Source organism: Tiliqua scincoides, chromosome 1 (genome assembly GCF_035046505.1).
Source record: "Tiliqua scincoides isolate rTilSci1 chromosome 1, rTilSci1.hap2, whole genome shotgun sequence".
NCBI lineage: Eukaryota > Metazoa > Chordata > Lepidosauria > Squamata > Scincidae > Tiliqua > Tiliqua scincoides.
Window position 1 is genome coordinate 168,123,641 of NC_089821.1, and position 22,350 is coordinate 168,145,990.

At 42.3% G+C, this 22,350-nt stretch overlaps 1 protein-coding gene across 1 annotated transcript in view; it reads right to left on the bottom strand.

Annotated features, from left to right (window-relative positions):
• The window catches only part of CSMD1 (CUB and Sushi multiple domains 1), a 947,002-nt gene that overhangs the window by 20,824 nt on the left and 903,828 nt on the right, over positions 1 to 22,350 (bottom strand). The window contains exons 57-61 of the mRNA XM_066622693.1: positions 21,484 to 21,666; positions 15,043 to 15,219; positions 13,655 to 13,834; positions 10,964 to 11,137; positions 8,485 to 8,658 (exon numbers count right to left, since the gene is read on the bottom strand). Of these exons, the coding sequence (XP_066478790.1) occupies positions 8,485 to 8,658; positions 10,964 to 11,137; positions 13,655 to 13,834; positions 15,043 to 15,219; positions 21,484 to 21,666 (888 nt within the window). The remainder of the gene's footprint in view (positions 1 to 8,484; positions 8,659 to 10,963; positions 11,138 to 13,654; positions 13,835 to 15,042; positions 15,220 to 21,483; positions 21,667 to 22,350) is intronic.

Here is a 22,350-nt window from a genome sequence, read left to right on the forward strand (position 1 = left end):
ATGTCCTTCTAAGGCAGGGGTGCCCAAACCCCAGCTCGGGGGCCACTTGTGGCCTTCGAGGACTCCTAATCTGTCCCACAGGGAGCCCCCAGTCTCCAATGAGCCTCTGGCCCTCCAGAGACTTGCTGGAGCCCATGCTGGTCCAACACAACTGCTCTCAGCATGAGGGCGACTGTTCAACCTCTCACGTGAGCTGTGGTATGAGGGCTCCCTCCACTGCTTGCTGTTTCCCATCTGTGGTGCAGCAGTGGCAGTGAAGGAAAGGTTGGCCTTGCTTTGTGCAAGGCCTTTTATAGGCCTTGAGCTATTGCAAGACTTTCATTCATTCATATAAGTTCCATCTCTAATATAGTCATTTATGTAAATTTACTCAAATTTGAAATGTAAATTAATTCTTTTTTTTTTTCTGGCCCCGCAACACAATGTCAGAGAGATGATGCGGCCCTCCTGCCAAAAAGTTTGGACACCCCTGTTCTAAGGGATGAAGCATATCTCTTTGCTTTTTGGATCCAACAAGACCACAACTGTAGCCAAGAATTATCTGTGTTGACTTGGGTTTTTTTGCACAATGACAGATTCCTCCAGATTTCGGGGTAGTTCTCACACATAACCTACAGGCTATGCCAGAGTTTCCAAATTTTTGGCTGCTAGGGCCAAGTCACTGATAGCCCAATGCTAACCAGTGCTGGTGCAGTCAGGCAGCACGGCCTACACTATATCCAGTGCAGGTTAGGAGGAGGCTGAAGATCTCCTCAGAGGAATGGAATATTTTGGGTTTTGGGGGGGGGATATTTTGGGGTTATATATTTGGGATATATGGGGCTACTTGGAACTCTGCCAGCTATACAGCTGGTAGAAGATTGAGCTGCCTTGTGTAAGGCTTCCTGATCTGAGAGTGAGGATAGGATATGGCGGAGGAGGCCTCAGCCAATTCTGCCTCCTCCTGGGATTAATCGGCCCCCATTCCACCCTCTACCTGCTCCCAAATGCATTCTCCCCATGCCCTCCCCATGCCCTTGTGCCAGTCAGTGCAAATCCTATGCCCACCAGTGGCCCTTGGTTAGGATGCAGCGTTGGCGGGATGGCACAGGTCTCCCTGCCAAATCACAAGTCATTATGAATGTGCCTTACAGTATGTTTGCGACAGCTCAGCAGGCGCTACAATAGTGGAGCACTCCTTCAGGATTGCACTCTCGTTACGGTGCAATTCTTGTTATGGTGGGTCAGAGCAGTTCAGTTATATAATATATACATCTTACGCATAACATTTAGGAATATTTACAACAGGATAAAAATTTCTGCAGTATTTGCAGCTGTGGGTTTGCTCATTCTTCTCTTAGCTGGGGTCTCAGTTGAAGTGGCCTAGCCCAGCAGGTGCTTCATTCAACAGAAGGAAGAAGGTGCAAAACTCAGAGGGAGAAAAGGGAAGAGTGAGAAGGCTGCACATATTATAATGCCATTAGGCACTGAGGATCCAATCCTATCCAACTTTCTAGTGCTGGTGCAGCTGCAATGCAGCCCTGAGGTAAGGAGACAATTGTTCCCTCACTTTGTGGAGTCCTCTATTAATACCCTCCCACTACATGGTGGAGTGCACATCCCATTGGTATGGCTACAATAGGGCTGGAAAGTTGGATAGGATTTGATCCTAAATCCGTTAGAATGTTTTGATGGGCCAGATGTGGCCTGCAGATTGTGTTCGGAGAGCCTAGCCTATGCCTTCTCCCACAGGAGCCTTCAAACATGAAGCCATGATGATTTGAACTATTAACTACTTGAGCATCTTGTCACATTCTGTTTTTCTCAAAAGCAAATTTTGCTAAAGGAATACTGGCTGAGTCAACTTATCTGCAAATTTTGTGTCTGCAAATCTGGCTCAATGCAGGTCCCCCAGACCCACACTGAGCCAGATTTGGCCCAACTTGAAGCCTCAAAAGGCCTTTAAATGTCACTTCCAGTTTTGAAGGCTTTCTGAGGCTCAAGGAAGCTTCCACGGGGGCTTCCACGGGAAGCTTACCTTTGGAAGCTTTAGGGGGGGTCTTTACTGCGGATTTTTTATCCGCAGTTTTTTGGTATCCGTGAGGGGTCCGGGAACAGATCCCCTGCAGACACCAAGGCACCACCTGTACTCATTTGATTGAGCCAGGCTTTATCTTCTTATTCTTACGAAGGCACATAAAAATACTCAAAAATTAAAGATTCAACACTATGGTAACTTCAAAATTGTACTGCTAAATGCACCATTGTGAAGATATAGCCTCCAGTTTATTCTTGAGTATCAGATGTGCATGGCGCAATTCAGATTGGGACCACTTTCCCAGTTTTCCCACCTTCCACTTTTCTGTACCATTTTCCCATGAAATGAATGAATGAAATTCCTCTACTTAATCCTGAAAATGCCATCTGCTACAACCACTGACTATTTGTTACAACTCCTTATCCACACAACTGGTACTCAAAAGTAAACTGAAGCCTCTAGTTATATTATGATGCATTTAAGAATATATGTTGTTTAGTCTTTAGTTTAATCTTTAGTTCAGCTCTATATATGGCTGGTTTATACATCCCATGCAATTCCTAACACGGAACCATAAGAAGAACAGAAATATTAAATAAATTCTCTCTCTCTCTCCCCCCCCCCCCCGATATAAATAAATCACTTCCCATTGCCCCAATATTCTGTCACAATGCCCAAAAATTCAAACTTAGGATAGGGCTAAGCAGATAGGGGCTGGCCAGATACTTCATGGCTAAGATCACCATGAACAACAATTAGTTTTACAGCCCAATTCCAAAGGCAGCGCCAGGTGCAGTGGCACCAAAGCAGCAATTCCGTGGCAGCTGCCCCGTGGCCCCTTCCCCTGGGGAAATCCCCACATCCAACAATGGGGCTTCTCAAGCCTGTGCACCAGCTGGTCCTTCAAGAGGCACTGAGGCTCCATGCCGAATGGTGCTGGGCCCAGCACCAGCGACCCCTCCTCTCCAGGTGTGACAGATGTGCTTTATGGCACACTTGCAACACCCAGCACCGGCAGTACGCTTGTACTGACGGTATTAACTAGCTCAGGATTGGGCTCTCATTCCCCACCAAATGTAGTCCCCTAATATATCCCATGAAAGGATCCAGATATGAAAAGTTGCCATCCATTTGCAAAAGGAAATGGGAAGTACCGGGGACAATATTGCAAAGAGCCTCCTTTTTACTGCAATTCTGCAAGGTGCACGTGTAAATAATTTTATGTGCAAAAGAGTCCTTCCAATCTACAAGCCCTCAGTACACCCGATCTGTCATAATTGCTAGTTAGTAGTAATTTCCAATGCAAAGTATTTATAATCTTATAATCCAGAAGCAGGATTTGCTATTCTACATTTCTAGCCTGATTTCAAATTTCAATGCTAGTCAGTCACTTTAATCATTCTGTTACTGGAATGCATAATAGACTTATTTACAAAGCAAAACTTAAAGGCTTCAGCACTCAGACAGATGGGAGCCTAACATATGATTTTTTAAAAAATGTACTTGAGCAATCCAGGGACTTTTAACTTCATCAGCAGTTTGACTGTGCGTCTGCTAAGGGGAAAATGAAACAATATCCTACCAACAGAAAACAATTTTTGATTTTTTTTTAAAGGTAAGCATAGATAGAAGAGCAGCTGCAGCAACTGAATAATGATACCAAGAACAAGATTGACAGTACCATCTTTGGGGGAAGTAGGGCTTCCAAGCCTGACACAGGGGATAGGATTTGCCCAACCCCTTCCAGGCCTGTCCCTCCCCTGTTCCACCCTTCCCTGCCCTTCCCACACACAGAAATGTCTCCCCCACATTCCAGCCACCTTCCCCACACTGCTCAGTGCTTATCTGCTCTCTGCCGGTGGCTGGATCTCCAAGTGCGGCACCAACGGGGTGGCACAGGTCTGCCCGGCAGCACTGCTTACTCTTTGAATGGTGCAAGCATGCTTTGCGGCACGTTTGCAACACCCAGCACCGGCAATGGGGCAGTGTAGGGTCAGGCTGTCTAGCTCAGGGGTGCTCCCCCAACATTCCTTCTGTCGGTGGAGATGTGCTCACTATTTCACATACTTTTGTAGTCCAGGTGCTGCTGTCTAAGTGCAGGTCTACAAGTTCAGAAATGTCATGTGGCACAAGTTCTTCCTGGAGTGCAACACTCCATAGTGTTACATAGATAATATTTTATTTTTGTTATTTCCCTTTAGTTCAAGGCATGCAGGAGACACCCACCTAAACGTGTATGCTGGTTGCTAAGTAGTAGTCAGGAGAGCATGGGTGAGACCAATAATGTAACTGTTTGCTGGGCTGATGACAAGAGGCCCCAGATCCACAGGCCAGGAACGCCATGTTCCTGATCAGACCATGAGAGAGGATTAAGAATGGTATCACAGAGGACAGAAGACCTAAGCACTATTTAACATCTATACAGAAACTCACACCCTGTCCCTTCTCCTCTGAAAGTCACAGTTCTCTTCCTGATCAGTGAGAGAGCCCCAGCGCACTGTCCCTGATATGCAGGTTTCCACCACTTTTTGTTCCTGTCTCCCTTGCCTTGCTTGTGATATTACTCGTGGGGAGGATCCCTTTGGTTCAAGCAAACTGGCATCTGGGGAGTCGTGACCACTGTCCCAGTATCAGGACAGCTGCTTCCCATGTGGTTGCTTTGAACAGGTGACCCTAACACCATTTCCCACCACCCTTACCATTGACTCTGTTCCAAATCTGGCAAAACAAGGGAGCCCCCTCAACTTCCACAAGCACAATTACATGAAACAAGAGTTTCACCCATTGAAGGTTATCTACATAACCATATGCTGTATTTTAAATCTGCTTAACTAACTATAATGCCATCTATTTAATTCTATGAACAGTAAATCAAACCACAGTGTTAACAATCCCCCCCCCCCATTTTTAGAAGTTCTCAGTGGCTGATTAGAGGATATTCAGTGTGTGTTATTCATTTAGTCGTGTCTGACTCTTGGTGACTTTATAGGCGAGAACTGTCCATTTCAAGCACAGCTTCTTTCAGTTGTTGTATGTTCATCTTTGCATCTGTTTTGATGGTATCAAGCCAGTGTAACCTTTGCCTGCCCCTTGTTCCACTAACAATTCCTAAGTCATTCCTAAGATGAAAAAGAGGATTTTAAGATGACTACTAAAATGCTCTTAATGGTTGCTCTATGGGCACTATAGCAGAGAAGAGATGTGAGAGGAACAAAAATAAGATTCTTTTAACTGTGTGAAGCTATTTCAAAGGAAAAAGATCAGTCACAGTCACAGAGTGGAATTATTACCATAAATGGATGGTGTTCCATTACCAGGATTTCCTTCAACCTTAGAGCACTGAATCAGTTTAGCACAGCAAACATAAAAATCAAATTCTACCCATAGGGACAAGGTCACCTAACTCTATGGGACTGAGTTACTTTGCCATTAATGCTATATTATTTGTGATACAGAGAAGGCAGTGGAACTTCTCTATCTTATTGTGAAAGCTGGCTGACTTTTCCCCTTGCCAGGTAGGAAGATAAGAAAAGATACAGGAGCCTAAGAAATCCAACCTGGAAACTATTCGGAAGAAAAAGAATGCAAGGGGGAAAAATGCTTGAAAGCAAAATTCTAGTCTCTGGGACAAACACTTTGGTGAGTGGATGAGAGAAAGGGAGCCAAGTATAAAGAAGCCGGAACAACTGACAATGAGCCCTGAAAAAAGATGGAATCAAAGGGTGATATTTCTTTAGTTCATAGAAAAAGCTACATTTGGGCAAGGGGGAGATATGATTTTCACCAATCTTCCTTCTGTAGACCCCTGTGCCCTCTGAATATCTGTTCCTGGGTGCCACTATCAGGAACAGATTATTGAAGGAATTGCAGAAAGAAGAGGGGGATAAGCAAAAATTACCCTTCCCCTGCATTAACAGAACTTCTTCCACAACTAGAAGAACTTAGATACATCACATATTGCCTCGGAAGTAAAATTATGGCATTGTGCTAAAACAAACAATAAATAAACTAGGCCCTGGGGCAGGGTCAAACACCTGGAGACTCAGCTTACTAAAACATTCAGGTTTTAGAGGTAGCCTATATTTGAATGACAGATGTAAGGGAATGGTAACAAGACACAGGTATCTTGTCTTGTGTGCTCCCACAAGCAGCTGGTGGGCCACTGCAAATACAGGAGGGAGGACTATATGGGCCTTTGGCCTCATCCACTGGGGCTCTTCTTTTGCTCTTACGCTGCCATTGTTTCCATGGATCCACAGAGTGGGAAGAAGAGTCCTTTCAATCCAAAGTCACACTTAAAAATAGTTACAGCTGAGAAATCCATTGTACCAGACAGCTCATTGAACAGTACATCGGAGCAATTCCTTAAGCTGACCTTAAATAGAACTATTCCTTCTGTCTGTCTAGGGACTAACTAATTTCTAAATCTAATATGTTTGATCAGGCCACATTAAAAAAAATCTCTCAAAGAAACCCTTTACATTCCCATTGGGACAAATCCTGACATCAGTAAGGTATACAGGTAATTTGCATTTGAATTACATTGATCTGATTCTTCAAGATGTTGAAAGCCTGCACTAAGAATCTCAAAGGATCAGATGTATTCAGACTTCTACATGAACTATTTTCTCAGCTTCAACAATGGAATATGGAAACAGATCTTCATTCCTGATAAATTGGCCCTGTTATGGATTCAGTAGCAGAGCTGGGCGGGCAGAGCTGTAAGTGCTGCACAGTTCCAAAACTCGCCGCATAAGCTGTCCCTCTCCCTCATTCTTGGGGCCATTTTGAGGAGTGAAAGCAATGCAGAAGCAGCTCCTTCATGCTGCTTTCACCCCTGGTCAGCCTCTGAGAGGAAGGGGGAGGGGCAGTTTACATGGCAAGTTTTGGGGCTGTGTGGCACTTACAGCTCCACCCCTTCTGGCTCCACTACGGTATGGATCAAGTCGCTTACTTTCAGTTTTGCTTTTAAATCTGAGTTTTCTTGTCTGATCAGAAATTATACACGCACCGAGAGAGAAAGAGAGAGAGAGAGAGAGAGAGAGACAGACAGACAGACAGACAGACATATTCTTCATGAATTTGTCTCTAGCAGGCCACCAGTGAGGTACATTAACAAATGTATTTTTAAATGGCATAATAACAATAACAATAAAAATAATATACAACTTTTCAGCAAAATATTTCCCAAAGATTTAGGCTGCAATCCTATCCACACTTTCCTGAGCATAAGCCTCATCGAACACAATAAGACTTACTTCTGAGTAGAAATGCATAGTACTGGGCCATTAGGCTGCAATCCTATGCACATTTTCCTGTGAGTAAGCCCCACTGAACACAACTAGCTGTACTTCTGAGTAGACGTGCATAGAACTGTTACATAGAAACATCAATGCAAAAATTGTTTCCTGTCCCAAAGGGCCCCAATCTAAAGAAGATGCAAAATAAAATACCAGCAACCAGAAAAGACGCTGTTAGGCCTCCTATAGTTTTTATCTCTTCGTTCTCTAGAACATTTTCTACACTCAAAATGTAATCCATCCTTAGGGAGGAAAAAAACCCTGTGTTAAATGCGAAGCATTGAGGCTTATGGTTAGGACTAAGCACTAAAAATGAGGAAATTCAAAATATAATAAATGTATAGTTCAAGGACAAAGTCTTATATTTAAGTTGTAATTACTCAGCAGCTGCTACCACTTCATAATACAAATATACTTTAAAGATGGCTAGAGAAGCAAAGTCTGAGTTGAAGCCATCTTGGCTCAAGCATTCAAACAGCTACATCAATAAGTAGAGCGTTCTGTAAGTGACAGGAGTGTGATGTACCTTTTTCCCCCTTTCTCTTCATAACAGGGAGAAAGGAAATTCTGATCCAGGTGACACTGTGTTCACAAAAGATATTTAACAGAAGCCACCTATATTCTGAACAATCCATTCCTCCTATCATCAGGTCAAGATGTAAAGTTTTGAACAGGAAAAAACCAGTCATGTAGAGCCCTGTATTCTTTTGGGGGCATATCAGTTCATACTGTTGAAGAGACATATCCTGTGACCTCAGAATCTGTTCTCTCCCTTTGTAACAGATCTTTGAATCCTATCCATAATGAGTCCATAAAACGTCGTCTAACCAACAAGTCACTTTGCAGACTGTTACTCCTTGGTTTTCTAGTAGTTGTGCTTCAGCATCCGTTCAAAAGCACACACAGCCTTCCCCTGCTGTCTATTACTGCCTCTGCACCTGACCTTGATTCCTGATTAGTGCTGATCTAGTACCAAATTTCTTCTCTTTGTTCTCTTTGTGTACTCTTGATCCTCATAGCTCACCTTTACTGTGATTTATTCCTCCCCCCCCCCCCCCGTGATTTACTAGTTTCAGGAACAACTTCTAAACCATGCAAACACAACCAAACAAGTATTTCATGTATGTGAAACACATATGCTTAAAAACAAATAATGGCAACTATTACCAATGCATGTTGGCTGAATTCCACTCCAAGTACCATCTGCTTGGCAAATTCGTCTTGAAGATCCTATCAGTATTAAAGGTGGTCTGCACTGAAAAGATACTTCCGATCTGTAGGTGAAACTTTTACCATTGAGTCGCCCCTCAGCTGGAATAGCAGGTTCTCCACAAAATACAGCTGTTGTGGAGAAAGGGTACATGGTTATGAAAGGCTTTAAAAAAACACACTACATACAGTGGATGTATCAGGCACAGTCAGGCGCTTGTCTTCTGGATGCAAGCTGGAAAGCACTGTGCTACTTACTGAACTTGCCTCAAATGGCCGTGATTGAGGAATAAGGTTTTATAAAATTATGAATGATAACTTTTTTTTTTAGCAGGGGGAGAGTAACTGGCCCACCTCACCCCAGCACTGTCTATTCTAGTGGCTGTCTGCTGGTATTCATTTGCATCTTTTAGATTGTGAGCCCTTTTGGGACAGGGAGCCATTTAGTTATTTGATTTTTCTCTGTAAACCGCTTTGTGAACTTTTAGTTGAAAAGCGGTATATAAATACTGTTAATACTAATAATAATAACTTAGTGCAGTGGTTCTCACACTTTTAATGCCAGGACCCACTTTTTAGAATAAGAATCTGTTGGAACCCACAGGAAGTGATGTCATGACCAGAAGTGACATCATCAAGCAGGGAACTTTTTAACAATCCTAGGCTGTGCTCCTACCCACACTTACCCAGGAGTAAAAAGCAGTCACATAGCATGGTAGCATCAAGTCTATGTTTTAAAAATGAAAAACTGAAATGAATGGGGACCCACCTGAAATTGGCTCGCGACCCTCCTAGTGGGTCCTGACCCACAGTTTAAGAAACACTGACGTAGTGGTATCATTCATCATTATTAGCACTGCATTTGCTTATATGACCCACCTAGACAAAAATATTTAACACAGATGCCTAATTTGTATAACTCAGTTTATACTCAACTTGGGGGCCCAAACAGACAAGACTTTAAAAATGCCATTCGGCCTTCTGTCTTTTCTTTTATATAAATGGTTGGCAACCTTCAGTCTCGAAAGACTATGGTATAAGCCTACAGCACCCGGTATTCCCAGGCGGTCTCCCATCCAAGTACTAACCAGGCCTGACCCTGCTTAGCTTCCGAGATCAGACGAGATAGGGCATGTGCAGCAGCTTTGGATGGTTTCATAGGGATAATTTATTTTAGGTTCTCTTGAAAACAAGTTGCTATTTCTAGTCAATGCAGGTTATGAACATGCATGCCCCTTCTTGGTCTTATGATTTTTTTTATTTTTTATTTTGCCTAAAACATGTGTTCAAATCATGGGCCACCAAGTTGCCAGCTCTCACTTTTTGAACTCACTCTATGTGCTAACACTCTATGTGCTAACACTCTATGTGTTTCCCCTGGGGGCTGGGGATAAGAATAGGCCCTCAGTTTGGCTGTACTTGTCGCAAGAGGCGACTAAACAGCCACCGGGTAGATGGGACTCGTCAGCCTGGGAAGGCAGCTCATCTGAGAGAAGGAAAACTCTTGATCCCAAACCTCCACTGCCTTGTGGCTACATCCAGTTATGGAAAAGGCTTCAGGAGTCAACCTTGAGGCAAAATTCGGAGCCGGAGTCCCTGAGGCAGTTCATGGCTGAACACAGTCACGTTCTGGCAACTCCTGCGACGCCACTGGAACCAACCGTATTGGCCTCTGCCTTTCCATTGGACCATTTCAGCGACATGGAGAGGGGGGATTTGCTGCATGGGTAACAGCCTATCCTCCATACCTACTTTACCCAGGCTTCGCGCACTGGAGAGGACACTCTGTTCCAGAACCACCATTCAGAGCGTGACACCATAGTCTTCCGAGACTGAAGGATGCCAACAATATGTGCTAACTGACTATGAGTTGTTGTATGTACTTTAGTTCAGAATGAGAGGCAGTTTAGTTGCTCATGGGCAAACTCCAAGGCTAGTTCCACTGAAATCAAAAGTCTCAAAATCAATAGTAGCAAATGAAACCATGGTGTTAACTCTAGAGCATTATCAATGAGAAAATCAAATACAGTAAGGTAACAAATGATTGCTCTACCAAGAAATGTGTTGCTTTTGCAACAGGATTATGCCTAGCTCTTGGAAAGGGTGATTGAACCAGGGTTTCCATTTGTAAAGCCTGAGATACTACCACAGGTGAAATCCACGCATCAGCATTTTGGATAATGTATTAATCATTATGGATGTTAAGGTATATTGCTGGCATTTTCAGCCTCCATTTATTATAAAACATCTGCCCTAGCCCTCAAAGCACCATACGCACTGCCACTCTGCAGACTGCTTTGGTCTTGCATATATAATGAAGTTTCTCCATGGCGATTTCTCCATATGATCCTCTATTGAACGTTTCCCAGTTTTCCAGCTCAGGACTTCACACTATTATACAATACTTTTAAAAAGAGCTACTTATTAAGAAACATACGCAAGCACTGCGGGACTTCTCCCCTCCATATCCCTCGTCCTTCACATGAAAGGATGGCAGAGTTGGAGAGCTGATACCCATCTGCACAGCTGTAGCTTATACTTGATCCCCAATGAAAATCAGATCCTTCCACCTTCCCATACAACGCCTGGGGAGGTGGGCCACACGTGATGGCTAATGGAAAAAAAATTGGAAAAATCTGAGAACCATGCAAGGTATCAAAACATATCAATCTTTTCTGCATTAGACACAAATAAGAATACTGTGTGTGCACTCTCATCAATAACAGTTGGTCTAACAAATTATCTTCCATTAGCCACTCTTTTCTGTCTCAGGGTTTGTTCCCCTACCTTGAGGGGACCTCCATGACTATCCCCCAACTGCGGGATGCAGCGCATACCCTGTTGGCAAGGCTGCATAAGTGCTGGAAAGTTGGATAGGATTGGGCCCTAAGTGGCCTAGGCTCTGTCCAAGTCACTGTCTTCCAGTCTAACCTACTCAAAGGGATTTTTGTGTGAATAAGACAAACACACAAACAATATGGGTAAGGGCGTAATCCTAAACCCTTATGTCAGTGCTTTCCAGCACTGGCATAGCGGTGCCAATGGGACATGTGCTGCATCCTGCAGTTGGGTGTCACTCACGGAGTTGGGTGTCACTCCCTCAAAGTAAGGGAATGTTTGTTCCCTTACCTCAGAGCTGCATTGCCAGTGCTAGAAAGCACTGACATAAGGGGTTAGGACTGTGCCCTTAATTTCTTTCAACTTACATTGTAGACTAGGAAACAGGAAGGCAAGAACTAAAGCCAATGACAGAATGAAATCAGATTAATATAATTTTCTATTTTCTGTTTAATTTCACAGTGCATTTTTCTTTTCAAAAACCAATTTTCATAAAACCAGTTTTTATTATTTCTTTTAATAGACAAAAGCCAACCATGCCTGTCACTTTTACAGCACAATCCTATCTTGCGCTGGAACAGGCAGGGCAGGAGGCCTGCGTTGTAACCAGCGCAAGATTGGGGCCTGAAGTGGCTCAGCCGCAGGCAAAGAGAAACTCTTCCCCTTACCCCCTGGTAAGCCACCAGAGCCCCAATGGGTCTTCTTGGACTTGCGCCACCTCTGGAGGTGGCACATGTCCAAGGAGAGCAAAGCAGCTTGCAGTCGCTCAGCGCTGCTCAGGGAACAGGGTTGGGATCCGGCATAACAGCCAGGTTCCAGCCCTACCTCTCACTCCCCACTCACCCACCCCCGGGACTGCCCTCTGCCACCCTGGAACGCCTTCCTCCTGCCTCCACCCCACCCACCCCAGACCCCTTCATCAGTCAAGCTCTGTCAATGGAATCCTCCCTCCCCAAGTCCGTACAGAGGCTGGATGCAACAGCCCAGCCAACTCTCGAGAGGCACAAACGCACTTTATGGCAAGTTTGTGACCCTCCTGGGCTGGCCCAAGGCGCAATCAGGATTGCACCCTTAAACTCATAATTTGAATTAGGCATGATACAGTCCAGGTCCCATTTATCTGGGTGCATGCCCTTCAACAATCAGCTTAGAAAACATGAGTGGCAAACCAAAATGGAGTGAAAATCTGTAATAGACTATTAGTTTATCCCAATACATTTCAAATCAAAATGACCTTTAATGGTGAACTTGATGTCTACCTTCATGTACAATGTGGTCTGATGGAGGGTAAGACTTTTTTAATAGCATGTGGAAGGCCTGTGAAACCTAGTCAAATTGGAATAGGAGTAGGTGGGCTTTGGTACTTTGCCCTCACCAAAATTTTAACCCGAACTGCACCTCCCACGCACTCTTTTTAGCTAAAAGAACAACAAAATTTTAATTGTATGACAATGGAAATAATTTTTAAAATTCAGGGAGGGGCAGGATCAAGATCAAAATCATGACGTGTACAAAGTAATCAAGCCCTCCTACTTGCTCACTACGGTTGTGCTGTTTCACAAGCTCCCTGCATAATATTGATTAAAAACAAAAACAAAAAAACCCTTCTCTCCCTTATTGGACCATATTATGCATTTAGGTCACAATCCTATTCAGATACTGCATCAATGATACAGCAACATCAGTGCAAATGATCTCCATATCCTAAATTTGTCCAGGCAACGCCATGCCAGCATAGCCCCCCTCAGTTATGTTGGCATAGCCCTTCCCAGTAATGCTCCCAGTGTCCACAGAAAACTTGACACAGCTCATCATCCATAGAACAGCGTCCTGACGTCAGTGAGTCATCAGCGTGACATTGGTGCATCATTGGTGTTAGATCCAAGCAGCTGGTGCAGATCTGAGTAGCCCTGGAACCAATGTTCCCTTACCCCAAGAAGACCTCCGGCTGCTTCTCCTACCCTGCAGGATACAGTTGTGACCATTTTGGTGCTGCTGTACCGCAGGGCGGGCAAGCAGGATAAGATTGGGCTGCCCATCTCCTAGAGTGGGACAGTGTTCTCTCATGCTTGAACTGTCCAGCAGCAATGAGAAGCTCATGAAACAGTTCCTGTGTTTGTTTTCCACAATTTCATTTTTGCTTCCCTGTTGTCATAAACAGCGCAAATATATTAAAACCTTTTTAATCTATACGTGCATGAGAATAATGAAGCTATGTTCACTACAAAAATAAAGTCGCAGGATTCATGCAGTATTAGAAAACTATTTCCATGGTACTTTAAATTCAGACCTTTGCAGATGGGTTTACTCTGGTTCCAGGTGCCATCTTTGGTGCAGCATATCGTGGATGCACCAACAGGTTCCATCAGGTACCCTGGGTTGCACTGAAAGGTTATGGTCTTGTTAAAGGTAAAATCATTTCCAAACTGAATGCCATTTGCCAAGTCACCTGGGTCACCACAACTGATCACTAATGTGAGGAGACAGCAAAAAAACAAATTAGAAGGAAAAAAAATGACAATGTAACATCATCACACACAAGAATAAATATGATATATGTAATCCCAAAAGCTGCATACCCAGCTGTATTCTTTTGTTTACATTTAGACTTAAGCAGGCCTGACAATGAATTATGAAGTGACTATTAATGCCGTTTCAAATGCTTGTGCGGGGTAGTGGGGGGTAGGCCCTGCTGGAGTGCAAATATAATCTTGAACACTTAGAAATGCATTTTCAGGTTCTAGAGACTTCACTGGATAAAAAACACACAGTCTGATCCTCAGAAATTAGTTGCGATCAGAAGTTGCAAAAGACCCCAGATGCCTAAATCTATGCAGATGGTGCAAAAGCACACCCCTCTAAATCCTAGGTAACATTCCCTGCACAGGTTTAGTACATCTACTACATATATTTTTCTGATTTATTTGTTGGTAACGTTTGCCTTATTACAGATGCATATACTAACCCCAAATCTGGATTATTTCCAGCACAGACTATAAACAATGTTTTTCTAAAAGAAAAACACTGTTCCTGAGAAACCACAATACTTAACTCCTATGAGATGATGAAAAACACAAAATGATATTTAACAGCACTTAACAATAGACAGTATTAACAAAAAGTTGTATGCGATTTACTTAAAAATAAAAGTAGATTATAATTAGCAAAATTAGTAATATTCGAGATTTCATGTCATGTTGATTGATTACAGATAGGGCCAAGAAGAGTTTAAGGGGCTTATGGATTTCTTTGCAGAACCACCATGAGGATGTGCAAAATAAGTCAAAAGTTGCCAACCGAAGAAGATACTTGCTAAGGAGTAAGGGCCCAATCCTATCCAAATTTCCAGCACCGGTGCAGCTGCAATGCAGCTGAGAAGTATGGGAACAAATGGTCCCTTGCCTTGAAGAGACCTCTGTGACTGCCACCCCACCAAAGGATGCTGCACACGCTCTGTTGGCACTACTGCACAGGCCCTGGAAAATCTGATAGGACTGGGTCCTAAGTCCCATTGATAGCAGTGGAATTTCCTTCTTAGTACCGATGCTTAGAATCATGTCTAATGAACATGAATACAATTTACTACGCTTTCTTATTCCACTTCTTTCTTCCAAATGGATGATGTGTTCTGAATAAACACTGTTGCCAGGCATTAAACATATTGTTAAGAGTTCAGACCTGTGCAATCTGGGGCAGTGCCAGTCCATGTCCCATTGGCTGTACAGTGGCGCGTAGTTAACCCTGAAGTCTTGTAACCTTCCCAACAAGTGTAAATGACTGAGCTGGAAAATGAAATCCCATCACTATAGACTATTTTGCCATTGGCTGGTGTTCCAGGATTTCCACAAGATACAGCTGTCAAAATAAAAGGTGGATGGAAGAAAGAGCGAGAGAAAAAATTATTTTCCATTATAAAATAATTCAGAAAAAAGCACCTTGCAAGACAATAGTTTAACAGCTTCATTTACAATCATGGTTTACATTAATACAAGGGACAAACGATGCATCTTCTCTATTGAGCCCACATTATAATTCTATTTGATTAGTCACAGCTGGTAAATACATCTCTACTTTGAATATGCTGAACAAAGTAAAAAAAAAATTTAAGTTATTTAGGGCTCAATCCTAACCAACTTTTCAGCACTGGCATAGCGGTGCCAGTGGGGCATGTGCTGCATCCTGCAGTTGGTGGGCAGTCCCAGAGACCTCTTCAAAGTAAGGCAATGTTTGTTCCCTTATCTTGCAGTTGCATTGCCCTTACCTTGGTGCTGGAAAGTTGGTTAAGATTGCACCCTTAAAGTTCTGGGAGATTTGCTCATAGGCAGTTTCTTTTTTTTTTAGATTTAGAGAACTTTATTGGCATTAATTCATGTACCAACAAATGAGTCATTAAAGTAAAATAAGATGTAAAATAAAAAGAAATAAAGAATTAAAAATAAAATAAAGGTCACACAAATTTTAAGGTTAAAATGCAAACTAACCATACAAATAAACATTACATCATTCTCTTTCCATAGTTTTCTACAACTGACAAAAGGAAAATAGCAGTGCCGTGCAACACATCTACTGGGCCGTCATTTAATAAGTATACAAGTTTCATCAGCTCTGGATGCCCATTCTTCTTCGCTAGATTAGATTCTAGATGAATAAAGCGCATAGCCAAATGAATTGGATAAGAGAAAAATATATGGGAGAGGGTCTCGACCTGGAGCAGAGAACAAGGGCAGAGCCGATCAAGAAGAAGGACCTTATGGTACCTTCCTGAGGTTACTGCCGAAGGAACATTAAATCTAGCTCCCATCCAAGTACTATAGAGCTAGTCTCTCAAAGTAAACAAGGGAAAGCTCCTGGGCCAGATTTGGTATTGTCAGAGATCCTGAAAGTGGACCCCGAATGGTGGGCCCCTGTTCTATCCTCATTATTCACAGTGGTGGACCAAACAGGTATAATACCAGCTGAATGGACAAATGCTATTATAGTGCCTATTTATAAAAAAGGCGACCATCGTGATCCCTCCAATTTTAGACCTATAAGCCTTTTATCAGTGGGGGGAAAACTTTATGCAAAACATCTTTTAAACAAGCTGCTATCCTGGATGGAAGATCTGGGCCTTCCAGGGTGGGATCAGATAGGATTTCGAAAAGGATCTTCACCATTGATCACTGTGCTGTTTTAGCTCATCTGATTGACAAGTACACAAGGCTAAAAAATCAAAAATTATATGTTGCTTTTCTGGATCTTAAAGGAGCCTCTGACTCTGTTAATAAATCGCTGCTATGGGACAAACTAGTTAAACTCAATATAGACCCTAGACTTCTAACTCTTATTCAGAAACTTTATACAGGCACCACCTGCCAAATTAAATTTACATCTTCGGGGAAATTGACCCCCAAAATTCAGGTCGAAAGGGGAGTGAAACAGGGGTGCATTTTAGCACCCACTCTTTTTAATCTTTTTCTGCACGATTTTACCCCTTTTTGCTTCAGATAGATGGACATTTTTCCAAACTAGATTCAATGCATATTCCAGCATTGCTTTATGCAGATGATGCAGTGCTAGTATCCTGTACACTTATTGGACTTAAGCGACTTTTAAATAGAACTTCTGACTATCTGAAATGTAACAAACTTGAACTGAACTCTCAGAAAACCAAAGTTATGGTCTTTTCAAAATCATGGTGCCCAGGTACTTGGTCTATCGGAGGGGAGAAACTGGAACAGGTCAAAAGCTTTAAATACCTTGGAATTCACTTCCATTACAATCTTTGCTGGGGTACTCATCAAAAATTGGTTACCAACTTGGCCCGTGTCACTTTGAAGAGCACCAATCGATTCTTTTTTAGTCAGGGCAATCGTTATATACCAGCTGCTCTCAAGGTATTTAATGCCAAGGTATCGGCACAGCTCCTGTACAGGTGCCCTATCTGGATTAGCTCTATAAATCACACCCTTGAGAGTATCCAAGCTAAATTTTTGAGGGCTATCCTGGGTTTACCTAAATCTGTACCATACTCTGCATTATGTTTGGAGACCGGACAATCGCTCTTAGTATCAAGAGCATGGCTTTTAACCATACACTATTGGCTCCAATTACATTATAACATGAAACCAGGCAGTCTCCTATCCAGAATGCTATCTGAGTCTGGTTCTTCTAAATGGTATAGCCAAATTAAATCAAAAATCGAATCAACTGGTTTTTCATTGGATTTTTTTAAGTTTCTATCCATTCCCTGAAGTTTATCAAAGGGTAAAGCAAAGAATGCTAGACATTGAGGCACAAAACCTCTTTGAACTTGCTTCTAGAATTTGCTCCCCTCTCAATTTCTCTATTCCGCTAAAGTATGGGCAAATGGCTCCTTATCTGAGTATTCTGATCAACCCCTCTGAACGTCGTGCAATCTCTTTGGCAAGATTCAATGTGTTTCCATCCAAGGTCACAGAAGGCAGATATAGGCAAATACCATATAAAGAACGCCTCTGCCCTTGTAATTTGGGAAATGTTGAATCAATCATACACATTCTTTTTTATTGTCCTCGGCACACTAGATCCCGCCACACTTACATGACTCCACTTCTCAGCAAAATGAATGGGCTTTCGGATGAGGCAAAACTGAAGTGCCTCCTAAATGACTGCTCACCAGATGTGCTAGAGGGAATTTCTAAATTTTTACTTTTGGTGATTTCCAAGCCTTCTTTAATGTAATTTGTCAAAAATGTTGATATTTTATGTTGAACTGTAAATGTTTTATTAGTAATTTAGTATCTTAACTCCATTTTTGATAAACGGGACTAGGACTAATTATGTTTGCTTTTATGATTTCTCTATCTATGCCTAATAAAGGTTTATTCATTCATTCATTCATTCATTCATTCATTCATTCATTCATTCATTCAAATCTAGCTTGTGTAATTACACAACGACTTTCCTTAGGATTAATCAAAAGAGCCAGATAAGGAGCCATCTGATCGTGGGCTAAGGGAAGGTGGAAATTTAAGGGGGAACAAGTTCGTGTGGCCTGGCTAAGAAGGTTTTGAAATCTGATGTCCGCAAGCCTCAGTTTAACTTTTGAAAGGAATTCTATTTCCGAAGACAGAACCAGATGGTCGAAAAGAAGGCCCATAGATTCTATTTTCTTCCAGACTCTAGTGAGCCACATGGAGGAATCATGTTCAGAAATCATGCGGTATAGCAGACTATCCTGGTTAGTGCAAAAATGGACACATAGCCAGTACTTAAAGGCTAGCTGCCACACCCTTGTCTCCAACAACGATTGCCCCAGTTCAAAACAAGTAGCTGCATAAGGTGCACATCTAGGGAGACTCAGTATACCCCTAAATAACTTATAGGCAGTTTCTTGCTCTTAAACCCTAACACATGTATGGCATAGTCACTCCAGTTTGTTTCCAAAGATACCATAAATCGCAGCAATGGCTAATACCGTTTACACATGCGTGGAGTCAATGTTTAATGCTCAGCTATATTCTGTTGTGCAAATCTTTCCTGCAACATTCCTTAAGACAATTGGACAGTAGCTTGCCTTTGAGGCAGCCTTGCTAGTCAAAAGATTTACTTATAGTGAAGGGTTACAGCTCCAAACTGTTGGTTTGAGTTTCTTTTGCAGTAGTTTTCAGAAAAGGAGGACAGGAAGTTTTTATTCCTTCTTCACAACTGCCTTTGCTTACAAAGAACAGCCAAAACCTACCTTGTTTCAGGCACTGTGTGTTTTTTTTGTGTGTTTTTTTTACACACCTGGGAAATCAGTTTTGCTTCGAAATGAGGACCTCAAGTGCATGTAAAAAAAAAGACTAGTGGCTACAGTGTACATTCAAATTCTTTTCTGAATTTTCCCTTGCATTAATAGCATTCATAAATGACGCATTAGGTATGAGAGACACTTCAACAGCACTTCTTAATATCACATATCAAAACGCCCACAGTCATTGTGGAACATAAATGTAGGATTTCAGTTCTATGCAGAAAGAACAGTGAAAGATTTTACTGATGGGAGAGTTGGAAGATGGATTGCTGGTAGAAAAGAGAACAGGTGCTTACAATATATTAAAAAAGGAGAAGTTCATAGTCTCTTATGTATGTGACCTGAGTGCATACTGATTTTTTTGGTAGGGGGAAGAAAGGTGGATAAAAGACAAACTGGAAATCCAGATCAAAAGCAGCCTGCAGCTCATATTCTTAACACACAATACACCCAGGTCTTCTCTGATTCTGCCTCACTGTCTTAAGGCAAATGCCAGTTAGTTTAAACAAGACAAGAAACTTTTCATTAAATCATGGTTGAGTAATTGGCAGCCTGCAGAAACATTCAGTTCTTAAAACAGCATTGCCTGGAACATGTCATAAAAAATGTGTAAGCCTACTGGTTGTGTTTTCTTTTCCCTAGTCCTAATAGCTTCACCTTAGAGCTATCAGGGCTGGTTCAGACAGTACTTTCTAACCAGCCCCATCATCATCATCATCATCATCATCATCAACTTTATTTATATGCCGCCCTTCTCCCCGAAGGGACCCAGGGCGGCTTACAACATATTAAAAACAGATTAAAAACATAATATAACCACAGATAAAAACATATTAAAAACACATTAACATATACCCATAAAAACCATAGGCAGATAAAAAGTCAGATAAAAAGAGCAAAAAACGTAGCAAATCAGAAGAATCAGGCCTGTAAAAATACTAAAAAGATACAGAAGAGATGTTTAAAAAGGCCATGCACTCAGAAGGCTTCTTTAAACAAAAATGTCTTCAGGCCTCGCTGAAAAGTCTCAAGAGAGGGAGCCATTCTCAAGTCAAGGGGAAGGGAGTTCCATAATGTTGGTGCCACTACTGAGAAGGCCCTATTTCTTGCCGCCACCCCACGTACCTCCTTAGGTGGCAGCACTTGTAAAAAGGCCTTCTCTGATGACCTAAGAGGACGAGCCGGATTGTACAGAATCCCAAATTCCCAAATAATTACGGATGCAATAATATTTAAAGTACTATTGTATAGCTTACTTTTCCAGCTAGAAATAATACTGTGGCTATATCTGTTGACACTATATCATCTACCTAGTACACTTTTAAAGTGTTTAAAATTAATCAAAATGAGAACTTGGAATAAAAACGCACAACCCCGCTTTTCAGCCTTTCAAATCATGCAATCTGCCAAAAAATAAAACCATTTTCAAACACCCCTAGTTATCAGATCACTGTTCTTTTTTCTTTTTCTTTTTTTTAATTTCCAAATTTTGTTCAGACTGCTCCACCTGCCCAGCTTCCTGCAGTTTTCAGTTTTTCTTGCAGGTTACCAGTGCACACCAGCACTTTGATTGAATCAAAACAGATAAAAGGCATCTTTATGGTACAATTGAGGCTTGTCTGCTTATGAGACTAACTGAAGTGGTTGCCTGAAGCAGCAGATTGGTATGGGAGCCCATCTCAGTCAGTCTACTTGCCTCCACAGCTCTTCATTCTCCTTCTACTTCCTGGACTGGAAAAGGAAGAGGGGGCAGAAAGGAAGAGGAAACGTGGACGGGCAAAGAGTTCTGAGCTAGAATATTGGAGAGTGGGAGAAGCAGAGGCTGGCACATGACTAGATAAGGGTGCAGCATTCGGCATGCAGGCATCAGGTGAAATTGGGTCAGCTTTGGGTTAAGTCACATCAATATTTCTTTTGAACTGTCATTTAAACACTTCACACAAACAGGAATCTTGATACGATCACATCAAGCTACTGTTTTGCTGTGATCGACTCAATGTGTACACGTGCTGGTGCACATCAGAAAACTGTTTTTAAAGAAGGCAGAAACTGAAGACACTTCACGGTGTGTGTACCAATTCCAAAATCAATGTTAGAAATCCTCCAAACTTAAACGAAAGGCAGCTGGAGCAGAATGCAGAGCAAAACAAACATACGGAACAAGAACAGAAACTTGGAATCCACTCCTCTCTATCAAGGACCATGTGCCTCCATGTAATTTTTTTTTAAAGCTTTACTTAAAGAAAAGCATCATATAATATTTAGCCTCCCTGGGTGCCCTTCAAATCAAATACAAATAGAATAAATAAATAAAATAAATCAAAAGCACAAAGCTGATGTTGACTGCAGTAGTTGCTACTGACCTTCGCACACTGGCTGTAAACCAGACCAAGACCCATTAAGCAGGCAAGTTCTTTCGGAGGAGCCTCTTAGATGATAACCCATTTCACAAGAGAAACGAAGCAGACTCTTTATCTTGAACTCATCCCCAAGTCTGGTCCCATGAGATGGCACTCCAGGATCGTCACAATACCCAGGGTTGTTTCCTGTGAATATATAAACAGAAAGAATTATGGGGAAAACTGTGAGGGCCTTTCCCAGGCCTCACCACACTATAATGTCATTTGGCTAAAGGGCAGGCATTTGTGGACATTTCACATGCTATTTTATAGCAGTACACAAAGTATCATTAAAGTGTTTGCAACGAGAAAAAGGAGATACAGGTACATTCAATAGGGGGCCTTGATTGGCTGAGCCTACCTGCTATGTGTGAATATATTCGGTGGCAAACCCCTTTTGCTGCTGTTCTAAAACACCTTGAACATGGGATGAGCTTGCCTTTCATGTCAGGTCAGCTGTACAGCACACTGAATGTTGTTATAATTGCCCCAAAACTTATTCATCAAACCTTTCGGGCTTGAAAAGAGGAGCTTTCAGAGAGGTGAAGGGTTTCACAACACACTGTCACCAACTTTGCGGTCACTGTTGCCTATCTGTGTGGTCCTGAAAAGGTGGTCATACTCCCCAGTGCAGTTGGACACTATTTTTCTTTAAACCACTTTCAACTTCCTATGCAGAAGATGTTTCAGTGGAGGGGATCTCCACTTTCACACAGCATTGACAGTAAGCCTAGAGAGTGGGGTCAGGAGCAATCCTTCCAATCTTCCCTCTACCGTGCCCGATCAAGAAGGAAGAATTCCACTGAAATAGGCTATCTGGCCAAAAGAAGT